This window comes from Falco punctatus, assembly GCF_963210335.1.
Source record: "Falco punctatus genome assembly, chromosome: 6".
Classification (NCBI taxonomy): Eukaryota; Metazoa; Chordata; class Aves; order Falconiformes; family Falconidae; genus Falco; species Falco punctatus.
This window is the reverse complement of record NC_137585.1, coordinates 49,986,120-49,998,920: the sequence shown is the minus strand read 5'-3', so window position 1 is coordinate 49,998,920 and position 12,801 is coordinate 49,986,120. Positions and strand designations below refer to the sequence as shown.

Here is a 12,801-nt window from a genome sequence, read left to right as displayed (position 1 = left end):
TTCCCAATTCATTTTTTTTAATTAAAAAGAAAAAAAAGGAATAGGAAATTAATGATAATTTAACCTGAAAGGCTGGTCTAAAAGGATCCACCCTCTTGCGTATATTGTTACTGAAGCAAATCATCAGTTATTTGAACAGCTCTAATTTCTACATCAATTATTTTTTCAAAGTTCAAGGAAATCTATTCTACAGAAACTATTGAACAAGCTGTAAGAGACAGGAAGGGACAGGGGAATCACCAAGTTTATTTGCCACACTAATAAGTCATATACTACTGCTGTCTGTTGGAAGTAACTATATACAATACAGCTACATATACTACATATTCTAGAAGATATTATGATTTAAGGCAGTAGGCCTAGTATTTTTAACTTTTTACTCTAAAAAAGTAACAGATTTTCAGTTCAATATGTCAAAGTCTATTCCTTAGGCATCTATCTCCATAGTTTCAAGGGACAACTTAAATGAAAGACAACAGCTGAAACTATTAGTATTATTAGTATTTACAAATGCGGTGATGCCCTGATTCCACAGAAAAGCACTTAAGTTATAATTTATCATAGTGGCATAATGAATTATATTGGTGGGACAATTCTGTATAGCTTATGGCAAGGCTACCCTTCATAAAGCATTCAAAGATACTAGTAGTTTAAAAATATTTTCATAATTTATGCATTCATGTTAAATCTTGCAAAGAAATATACATTAGCATGCCTTGTGTTCAGGTAGATGCCTCCTGAACTGCAATTATGTGGCACAATGATGACATCCAGTGGTTAGAAGGATAATCTTAGCTATGTTTTCTCTAGAGGTGCCAGTTTTAACACAATTGGAACTTAGTCTGCTCCAAGGAAAAAGCAGGCAATTTTAACCAACTTTCTGCATAACAAATACAGAAATGAAGACCCCTGTCTGTCATTCTAATTAACCTGTAAACACAATTTTAAGATTCTAGTATTTGATGTGGAATGTTTCAAACAGCAAGAAAAGAGGCAAAAAACAGGTAAAAACTCTGGTCTGTTCTTTTCCATATTTCTTGACATTCATTTCAGGTCCTCCAAGTGCTGGGAACAAACCTGTTGACAACAGACTGACAAGACAGTACCTGCTCCCAAACCCTGTAGTAGACATTAATAACATCCCATTTTATTGTGACTATTTTCTGACTAGCCAAGCTTTCTTAAAATCAAACACTTTAAAATGTATTGACTTTATTACTTCTGGCATTACTCCTACCTGTTTTGGCATCTTTCCACTCTTCAGATAGAAAGGTTTTTGACTGGATAGTGTATTTAGAAATAGGGCTATGATTGTCTGTTCCACGACTCCAGGTAAGTGCTACAGAAGTGTCTCTGATTTCTTCTATTCTTATACCTCCGGGAGGGCCTGGAGGACCTGAGAAAAAAACCCCAAAAACAGTAGTTCAATTCACAAATTAAATATTCTGAAAATGAAAGGTCACTAACTTTCCTCCTTGTGTTTATGAGATACAAGGCTTTCAAGTCTCACTTTCTACTTAAGAAAAGATTGAAAGTGTATATATACTTTTCAGTACTCTACAGAGGGATTCAGAGGATAAATTGGTCTTGCATCTATCAACTACCAAATGAAACTTCCATGATACCTGCCTAAAGAGCAATTATTGAGATTTTCTTAAGTGAAAAAATTATACTTTGAAACTGTTGCTGCTCTTTTTTCAAACAACAATAAACTCAGAGTCAGCAAAAATATACAAAATCTTTCTTCCTAAATTCCACCTAATGCTGACCTTATTGGTAGTCGACCTTTAATCTACACTCCTGCTTGTGCCATATTGGCCTTGACTGCAATTTATGTGGAAAATTTTGTAATTTCTCTATTGATGAAAAATCATATCTTGAAAGACATTTCTATTGACCTCTTTCTTGGCCTCCTTCATATTATCCCAATGTGGTAAACCCATCATCACATTTAAAATTCCGACAGACTAATAAAATTTGAGTAAAAGCAGACCTAGATAAGGTTTCTCTACAGTTCAACAAAAGCCTTCCCACAACAAGAATTTCAAAAATCCATGCCAAAATGTGGAATCAACTACACCCACTGAACTAAAAGCAGTCTTGCAAACTACATGGGTGAAATCAAACTACCTCTGTCCACCAGAATAACCCCACAAAAACCACCACCAAGGAACAGAAGCACTAAGCTGTCAAAGGGAAAATATTTCTCACAAAATAGCCATTCCACATCTGCCCTTTCACTCTTGATCATCAAGAAAGACCTATACAATAATTTCTAAATACTATTTTCTTTTCCTTCAAAAGACAGATACTTGCAAGATAAATTTCAAAATTCAAAGCTCTAGCGAATATTGAAAGTAACAAACTAAATACAGAAGTCGGTTTGATGGCACATTACTATGCTTCCAACACCCAGCTAAATCATTACAGGTAGAAGCTGCTTGTCCTAAACTAGTTCACAGTCTCAACTCCATGCTTTTCAATTAAATACTACTTCTGCTCAAACCAACTACTTAAAATAGCTATGTTAAAATAACTGCAATTGCTCTCAATCCTTATTTGGCTCTAAGCTGGTTAGTTGTACTTCAAATCTGAAGAGATAGGCTTCGTTCCCAAAACCTGCCTGTTTAGGTTTTTATCACTAAACATAATAAATGGTGTTACATTTCTTCACCAAACTTCATCTGGTTTATTTCTGAATAATAACAGACAAAAACTGCTGTTTTTGCAAGTGAATGCTTGCATTTTTCTAATTTTTAATTTAAATTTTTCAAATTTATTTTTTTCTTCTATTTACTACTATTCCCACACCTCTGCTTTGTGTGGATAACATTTTTATTGTTGCTGTGCTGTGCCTTGTCCTCAAAAGAAAGGCTAAAATGTAGAGATCAGCTAGTGATTTTTTCAGACTAGAAAGCTAACAGAGTGATGCAGGTACATACATATGTGAGTAGAAGAATCTTCATCTGTAAATGACACCACAATTCAGTAACCTGTGCTAAAAACCCTAAAACTTACAGTAATACTGTAACCCAAAGCTTAGTACCTACTTATAAACTTGGCCTATAGATATTTTCAGATCATTCTTTTCATATTGACTGTTCTGGTTTTGTTATTATGCTTCTGGTTTATGATACACAGTTATGTGGTATATATTAACTGTTGTGTAGAAACAGAGACAATGCATTAGAACTATTGAGAAGTATTTTCTGATTCCACATTCAGAGATAGTAATATGCCAACATGATTCAGGTAATTATCCAACAATGTGACTGAACAAGTCCCAGAACATATTAAAAACCCTAACAATAACAGGGTATACTTCTCTGCAGTATTTACAGAGAAACCACATAAACCCAAAACAAAAACAACTCAACAAGAAAGAATGCATTGAGATTTCTGCATCAGATCTAACCACACAGTGTGCCAAATGTATCTTCAGCTTGAGCTCTTTATTTTCTCCATAAATCTCAGCAAAAGGAACAAAATGAAATTAACTGAATCAAACAAATATACCACCATATGTTGTTCTTCCTCAGTTTCAATGAATTTATCTTTCTAACAAGTAAGCATGCCCCTTCCTGACTACAAAAGTATTCAAATGTAGACTGGCCCCTTAAAGAATATATACGTGATTATTTAAAAAGAAATAAGCAGTATCACTCTACACAATCTCTCTGGGCTATGGGCCTATGACTGACAATCAAATTCCTGATTGTTTCTTCTCCTAAGAGCCAAAAACTGTTCCCATCTAGTATCCTTGGGAAAAATGTACATCATATGACTACTGCATGGCTCATAACCAACTTCTATTAAAATTTAAATTGTGGCAAATGCAGTAATTAGTTGTCCTCAAACCTCCCTTTCAAGATAAGGAATAAATATCTCCCTGAACACGGAAACAGTCTCAGTCTTCTCAGAGGATGTATGAAGTAGAAGTTGTTGCTAAGAGCTGATTTTTAAGATGAGGATTGTTAGTCAATTCTCCACCTTGGTAATGTGCATACTTGCTAGCCCAGCTCTAAGGACTCACACAGGTAAGGCCTGAGAGACCCGTTCTTCTGCAAGACTGTTCACTTCAGAAGCCCTGAAGCTGGAAGTTATGAAAAGGTTCATGAGTCCCAAGATCCTTCTTTCCTTAGGAGACATCTCTTACAGCTTCTCATCTCAGTATCAAAGTTTCTGAAAATGGCACGTGTCAGGAAACACAAGGGCCAGCTGCTCCCTCAGGAAAGCTGAGCCAGGACCCATGAGTAACCCCAGGGCTGGCAGTTCCTTCAACAATGGGGCACAGTCCTGCAGGGTCTGAATATAGTGATCAGAGCTGGGTGCTGATATGGCAGTCCTAGGTACTGCAAGCAATGAATCAGGTGCAGCCAGGTGACAAACTACTGCATATATCCAAGCAGTCCATCCATGTAGGATGTAGGAGGTGTGCTACCTACATCATAGGTCTGAAGCCCACCCAGGAGGCAGGGCCAGAGGCAGAACTGGAAGCGGGCATGTCTGTAACATAGCTCCAGTTGGGGCTGAAGGTCCAGGGCTGAGCTTAATGGGGCTCCTGGGCCCATGGGCAGTTGCGTGGGTGGGTGTCTTGGGTGAGGTGAAGCTGGTCAGGGTCATTAAGGCCTGTTGCACTCAGGAGGCTGACAGTCTTCAGTGTGCTAATGACGTACAGAATTAAACTCTATAACTCAAAAGTTATAAAGTAGGGATGTTTATTGCGCGCAGATGCACGGGGGATCGCTCCTCCACAAGCGTGCATGCCCAAAGTGACGAACCATCTCACATTTATACAATAAAACAAATGAATATTCAATTAACACCTATACATATTCGTTACCTAAACCCGCTTACTCTCGCTTCGTATGTTAATTAGCTTATCCGTCCTTTGCCTGGAATGTGGTGGTCTTGCAGTTTTGTAGGTGATTCATGTCCTTGTGACTATCTGATCTTCTCCAGCAAGAAGAATTAGCACTCCCTTCCTCTAGATAACATTGAAATGTCTCTCATCCTTTTCTCATCCTTTTTATAAATAGCCCCTTTGTTAGAGGAAGAAGGGTAGGTGTCTCCTCAAAGCTGTGTGGCTATGTGACCAGACACTACACCCATGACCAGTCACCATACCCACATTCCTTGAGCAGACATACACAATCACAATCGATGTCCATTGTCCCTATTTCGCACTATTTCTTCATATCACTAATATCACTAGCAATTCTGAACACAACTGCACTTTTAATACTCTAAGATCACATAGGACAATCCATACGAACTGTTACATTGTTTTGTGGACAGACAAAATATCTTCATGTGCCTGCATGAACAGTGGCTATCCTTTACTGTTTCATTGATGAGACACTCTGGAACCTAGCTCTGTGTTTTCATACTTTGCTGTTGCCGTTTCCTACTAATTCAGTGAAACTATGTCACCTTTGTCATATTTCATCAGATATTTAACCTTGCCCCTGTAAGATGCTGAGTCTTCCACTGACAAAAATGGTAGCAAGAATTACTCAGCACTAAGCAGAACTGTGTTCAGTGTATTAAAACCCAAATGTTGAGCATAGAATTAATGCTAATATCTTCTACAATATAACCTCAGAGCAATGATTTTAATTATAATTACTGGGTTGGAAGGAGAACCAGAAGCTTGATAAGGCACATCGTCTTCCTTTTGATTTTTAAAAGGAATTGCTGACATAATATTAAGGCACACGAGCAGACCCTTTTTCTTTTAATAAGTATTCTGCACTTTCACCACTTACGATATTTGCTTTGACATTTCATCTAAAACTGATGGTATTTCACTGGCAGTTAACACCCAGTGAAAATTAAATAGAGAAATATTCAAGTCTACAGCATGCTCAGATGACAGAAATTCAGAATCAAGGCACAAGCTATACTTCAGCTGCTATACAGCTCCATAGTATAACTGGAATGTGGGGCAAAACATGACAGCAATGTGGCTCCAAGTACAAGTTATGTCTGCTTTGAATTGTCAGCATTACAGAGCATTAGCACTTCAGAACATGTTATACCTGGAGGCACAAAACAGAGTAAAATGCCCAAAGGACATGAATTAACTCACATTACTGAAACCAGGAATTGCAACATATCCTGTAGGGTAACTACAGTCTGAGAAAGCACAGTGGTTTGAGACTTAAGGGACATGAATCAGTTAACAATGGACTGCAAATCTTAACCCCACATGTCCTGGTTTCTGTCATTTGAAAACTAAGAATCTTTTTGGTGTAGGCCTAGTATTATACACAATAATTTAATCCATAAAGCTTTGTGAGAAAACAGAAGTGGCTTCTTAAAAATGATATACAATGGATACATTGAAACAATACTTTAAATCTATTTTTAATAATAGGCACCAAATTAAATTGCCTAAAAATTACTTTAACAAGGCACATATCCATAATAAAACTATCTTTATTGCTTTTCAGGAAAACACACGTTCTGTTAGACTTGTAAATGTCTGCAATAGAATCAGTACCCTGAGTAGACTTCAAGGGCTTTGCATATTCATGCACTACAAATTTTAATTTCTGTCATTTCTTGATGAGAAATAACATACTCCAAACAATCAGAAACACTCCATCTATGTGAAAACCAGCCACATTTCTGTTTTACCTGGAGAACCTTACCTCTTACCACAAGGTCAGCTGAAGCCGAGGAGTTGTCCACAATTGTCTGAGCGGTGCACATGTACCTCCCTGCATGCCGCAGCTGAACATTTTTAATGAGCAGCTCACCATTGGATTTAATCTGTCACAAAAATAGTACTCAGTAAAGCTGGTAAACATCCTTGTGCAGCTATGTGATACCTGTCTACACATCCCTCCCAACTGATACACGGTGGTTGCTATTTCCAAAAAGCAAGTGCTTACTTCAAGAACAGATTACCCTCGAAGATACATGTGATTTATATGACAGCTGTTGAAAGTGTCCTGTGTTTCCTGAGGAGCTGCTGCTCCTTACCAGACATGAAAAAAACGGATATCTTAGCAAATGTTCTCTTACAAGCAAACATCTCAATTTTATTTTTGAAGCCCATATCTGAACATTAAATTCCGTCAAATTTTTTTTCATAAACAGCAGTCAGATGATTTTTCTGCATGTTTTTTCTGATTTTTAGTTGCTTTTTTATGCATGTTTCTATGATAACATGTCATGGAGTGCTACTAAGAGAGCAAACTATCATTTGGCTCTTACTATGGCAGAGAGGCTACAATCACAGTCTAAACAAAGAAGTACCAAAGAGATAGTACAACGCAGCAACTGCAATGAAACAATCATGTTCAACAGGTGCCCCAGCACCTCGGAGGAAAGACCACACCTGTTCTGCGCTGCGGTGTTGGCGATGGACAGGACGATGACAGTAACCACAACCCCCATGGTGGGAGGCTGGGCTGCCAGGGCTCTGGGCCGGCTCTGAGACAGCGTGGCCCAGGGTGGCCCCTTGCTTTGGTGACCCGGGATGGGGCAAACAGCCACAGCACCGCAGCGAGGCCTTAGCCATGGCCGACTCCCTGCTGCAGGAGCTGCTGTTGAGCTGAAAAGTCACCTTTCGGGCCCCACCAGTGCTGCAGCTCCTGCCCCCGCACAGCCCAGCCTGGGCAAGGGCCACGCTGGCACCGGCCTGATGAAGCAGCGAGCTCACCTCCCAGCCTGACCGCGACCCGGCCTCCTCATGACTGACCTGCCCAGCCACCCCTGGGCCACCAGGCCTGCCCTGCTGGCCTCCCTCGGGCTCTGAGGGACATGGGGCTCTGGCCCTGCTGGCCTCTGCACTGCTGGCCATGCCATCACCCCAGCCAGCTCCAGCTGCTCCCTGGCCAACGGCGGCAGGACTGCCAGGGAAGCAATGTGTCGCTCAGCGAGGCTCACGTGCCGATCGCCATCGTCATGACAGACCCTAATCCTTCCTCAACATTCCTCACCAATGCTGGGCTATTTGGAAAATATATAGCTATGTTTTCAGCTGGCTATAAGGTTCACTGTGTGCCACTACCTGTGGTTGTACAGATAGGCAAACTGAATAAAGTATTTTTGTCCTACAACACTTCTGTGAACCCACTGGGTAACTAGATGTGCACCTGTAAAAAAGTAGAATAGAGACTACTGGATACACCACCACTATTCTTAACGAAAACACATTTTATGTTAAGGCATTTCTATAAATGTTTAAAAATAACACACTTGAAATATTTTGCTTATCTATCTGCATTTTATTCCAGAAAAAGATTACTAGCTTAAATCATGTGTTAGTCTTAAAGGTATTTCAGAAAAAATCCCAAACATTCTTTCCACAATATATCCGATTGCTTTCATGTAAGTCAAAATGTTACAAAAGATTAACAGATGGATTTATACCACCGTATACTGAAAGGGGCAACCTTCAGAATTTCTAAATCACTGGAGATTGTTCAAAAATACAGTATTTTTTAAGAAAACAAACACTCAGATACCTCACTGCAACCCTGAAACCTTCACAGGCAGGAACAAAAGGAATTCAGATGCAAAACGGTACGTAAAAAAGAAATTGCTAAATATTGAGGTGTAAGAACTAGTGCTGTGATCACGGAAGGTTCTAGAAAACAACAAATACCTTCAATACGATCTCAGGTATTAGTGTCTCTGCATTTAGACATTCTGAAGAAATGAAATAAAGCTATGTCATTCAGTTTATGATTCCAAATTGAAGAGGAGGGAGAAAAAAGCTAGGTTAAATCTTTTCCAAATGTTCTGAAACTAGAATGCTAGTTTAGAGTCTATATTTAGAGGAGATTAAAATAGCCAGATAAAACTGTTCTTTTCCTTTCCAAACTCCAGAGAGGATTTTGGATACCAGCTTCAAATTCTGCGGGCATAAAATTTGAGCCCAAACTGAAATCTGTTAACACCAGGTTTTTTGGTCCAACACAAGAACTCACATCTTTAAGAAATTACTGAGGCAAACTGGCGATTGGATAAAAGGAGAATCAAGCACACATGAAAGAAACTGCTTAATTCTGGCTAGCAACACTTGATTGTCTCATAGGGTCAGAGAGAAATGCCAGTTACACTGTACCTTTTTCATTTTTGAGTGACACAAATGCTGTTAGCAATGATTAAGCAGACTAGTTACATCAGTGAACAATCCAGTAATCTCAATATATTTCTGATAATTTTTCTTCTAGCTAATATTAAACCATGTCCATATATATATATATTTTTGCCACACTTTTCACTCAAGACTAATATGACAGGGCTTTTAATTTGCCAAAGTGCATACAGAATATGGAGATGAGGTGAGTCCGGGACAGTGGCATTTCTGTGCAAGTGCCGCCCCCGCCCTCCCCAGTTTATTTATGAGAACTCCCAGGAGGACTGCCTTCAAGAACAGCATCTTTTGAAAATCTCTAGGGATTACTGCATAAGTGAACAGTGTCTGGCTGCCTGCCTAACCACATGTAAGCCTTATTTGTCTACAGTGGGCTAAACAACGCTGTCAATGGCTCTCATGAAGGAAAATCACTGGGAGTGTCAGTACTTCTGCGGGAGCAGAGAGAGCAGCCACCTGCTCTTCTGCCCTCCAAAAAATTACAACAAAGAAGCTGTCAAAGTTCAAACCCCTTGAGTCTTCAGTTCCTGTTCTTTTTCCATTTTGTTCTTATTGGTTTTGGTTTTAATAAAAGAGGCAAACAGTCCTCTGTTTGAGTGCTGTGTATAAACCTTTACTTTATTAACAATAAATGTCATCCTAGAAAGAACCACACTGCCTGTGAATCTCTGATCATTGCTTGCACTTTGATCTGCAAATAAACATAAGCGAAGGCTGGGCAAAGGAATAAGGTTTAGAAAAACTGCATAAACTTAAAATTCTCATAATTGTACTATTTCTTCAATAACAAATTATTCCAAATTCTTACTAGTCTTAGTACACATTAACTCCTGTGTTAGCACTTTGATTTAAAATCTTTGTATTTCTTAATTATGTGCCCATATACTTGCTCTAATATTCATTTCCCTTAGGGGATCTTGGTCTTAAAAGCTAAATGATGAAAAATGGATGGGAAAATGTAACATAATTTAAAAATCAACAACCCATTGATACGATATTGTATCTTGTTAGTTCAGAAGCTCTCCTGGAGCAAGGTTTTAAGCAGTTGGTGATGAAGATTTCCATACCTCAAAAGCCTAAGTTCCTGGTGGTAAAAGAAGAGCTTACAAAGCAAATAAAGAGTAAGGGCATCAGCAAATTCTGTCCACAAATTAGATATGAATGCACTGTATTTTTTCATTCAAAAACCTCAGCTTGGCTAAGTTTAAAAATGCCTGCCTTCACTCAGAGAAAACTGAATCACAGACTGGAAATAGTGATAGCAGTACTCAGGGATGTTCCAAGGGTATCTGCGGTTCACCACTCAGTTATTTACTGAGTTTCAAGCAAAGACTTTCACTATATAAGCCCTATATTTATGCTTTAATAGTGATGTCAAAAATAGCATTGTATGACCTGTTCCTGAGATTCACTTTTCTCTTTTGACTATCACCTTCGCCAGTGCACTAAATTACTGAAAGCCATCAGAACATACCCCTGTGAGATCAAATACCATTTACAGGAATCTGGTCTTACGACTGAAAGCAGTGTCCACTTCTGTTGGGACCTCGGAGACAATAAAGGAACTTAAATTATTATGAAGCTAACAAGCCATTTTAAATAATAAAACTAAAGTGGCAGACATAGAAGAACTGGGTAAGCGGAGACAGTCTTCTTTTTTTTAATTCAGATTCAAAAATTAAGACCTCTGAGCTTCAGAGGTGTTTAATACACAGTAAGGGTAAGATAAGAGAATTGATAAGTAATGTGGAAGAGATGGGTTTCTTGGTGGTGAGATCAGCTTTCCCAAAGCTAGCAATAATTTGAAACATCTTTTTCTATTACCTGTGTCTAAAATTATTAACCTAAATGAGTTCACATGAATTGTTTTGTTCCTGCCAGTAGAGGATCTGCTATGTGGTAGATACAAGTAGAACAGCTGTTGAAGAATGTTAATGTAAATGTGATCATAGTTGTTTTCCTGATATTAATATCAGAGATGACATGGGGACAACACGACCAGTGCAGCCCTGTTGTCTCAATCTTATTCACAGGAGACCTTATCTCACTGTTTTATAAGCCATAGCTGGCATGAAAGTTACGAGTGAATAAAAAACACCAGAAGGATAATAATGACAGTCATTCCAACTAAAGAATCTCTTCCTTCAGTGAACTATATTTATATGTAAAGGAAGTACAGCGCTAATTCTACCCCTGAAATGTGGACTGGGAAATATTTCCAACAAATATATTATTCTTCTCCATTTGGCATACTGCTGAGAATGCCTGAGGACACTGTGCTTTGTACCAGCATCCCTGTGGTAATATGCCCTGTTATTTCATTTCCAACAGCAGAAAAAGCCTAGGTACTTGTTTACTTATACTTATGGCCCACAACTTTACGGCTGATGATGGAAATCCACAATATACTGCAAACTCCATTTCTCTGAGTAGTGCTCACACCTGGCTTTCTCGACTCCTGCTACCTAACTAGGGTTTGCACATGGATTTTGGTAGTTTGTGAAGTCTCATAAGCACATAAAGTTACAGTCAACTGATTTTGCAGTCTATTTTTTTAATTCTACCACAGAAGTTGGCATATCTTGACCTTCTAAATAGAATAGCACTGTGGATTAATAATAGGTTCCCTCAAAGGCTTCTGTCAGACCTAACTGCTTGTTGGCTTCACACTCAGCACTGTCTTCTGCTTTCCTTCCCCTCCTTGCTCTTAACCACTGACTCCATCCATCTCATTCCATGCTTACTACGTTACTATTAGGCCCTTGCCTCTAAATTTTACTCCAAACCTAGCCAAAACATGTGACTTCCAACTCACTCATGCCTAAAGCATCTCCCTAAAGCATCAAGGCACTGAAAGTAATGTACTGAGACAGTGCCTTCGGACAGTCTTGGGGATCTTTCTCAAAAAAACCCAAACCAGTACCTTAGTGGATTTGGTTTGCCATGCGTTTCATGAACAATCATCTGATCCCTCAATATATTAAAAAAACTGTACTGACTGAGCTCACTGCAACTCTGCCTCCCAGGTTTTGTTCCAATCCACACACAGCCTCTTCTTTCTTGTCAGTGTATAACTGAACCTTCCTACCTTGACTAACCTGATCTCCTTCTATGACAGGAAAGGCTGTGCATGTTGTCTACGTAGACTTTAGTAAAGCCTTTGACACCCTTTCTCAGAGCACTTTCCTGGAGAAACTAGCTGCTCATGACTTGGATGGGTGCAGTCTTCCCTGGGTAAAAACTGGTTGGATCACTGGGCCCAAAGAATGGTGGTGAATGGAGTAAAATCCAGTTGGTGGCTGGTCATAAGTGATGTTCTCCAGGGCTCAATACTGGGGCTGGTTTTGTTTAATCTTTTTATCAATTATCTGGATGAGGGGGATTGAGTGCCCCCTCAGTAAGTTTGCAGATGACACTAAGTTGGGTGGGAGCATTGATCTGCTTGAGGGAAGGAAGACTCTACAGAGGGATGTGGACAGGCTGGACTGATGGGCTGAGGCCAGTTCTATGAGGTACAAGTCTAAGTGCCAGGTCCCGCATTCAGGTCACTAACATCCCATGCAACGCTACAAGCCTAGGAAAGAGTAGCTGGAAAGCTGCCTGGTGGAAAAGGACCTGGGGGTGCTGGCCGACAGCCAGCTGAATATGATCCAGCAGTGTGCCATGGTGGCCAAGGTGGCCAACAG

The 12,801-nt window shown here is 39.4% G+C and overlaps 1 protein-coding gene and 1 long non-coding RNA gene across 9 annotated transcripts in view; one reads left to right on the top strand and one right to left on the bottom strand.

The window, feature by feature from the left end:
* CNTN1 (contactin 1) overlaps nucleotides 1-12,801 on the bottom strand; it is a 249,875-nt gene that overhangs the window by 45,537 nt on the left and 191,537 nt on the right. For all 8 annotated transcript variants that reach the window (XM_080392102.1, XM_080392100.1, XM_080392105.1 and 5 more), the window contains 2 exons: nucleotides 6,657-6,777; nucleotides 1,238-1,396 (listed from right to left, as the gene is read on the bottom strand). In XM_080392102.1, the coding sequence (XP_080248228.1) occupies nucleotides 1,238-1,396; nucleotides 6,657-6,777 (280 nt within the window). The remainder of the gene's footprint in view (nucleotides 1-1,237; nucleotides 1,397-6,656; nucleotides 6,778-12,801) is intronic.
* LOC308065762 overlaps nucleotides 1-12,801 on the top strand; it is a 541,432-nt gene that overhangs the window by 468,694 nt on the left and 59,937 nt on the right. The gene's annotated exons all lie outside the window — the stretch shown is intronic.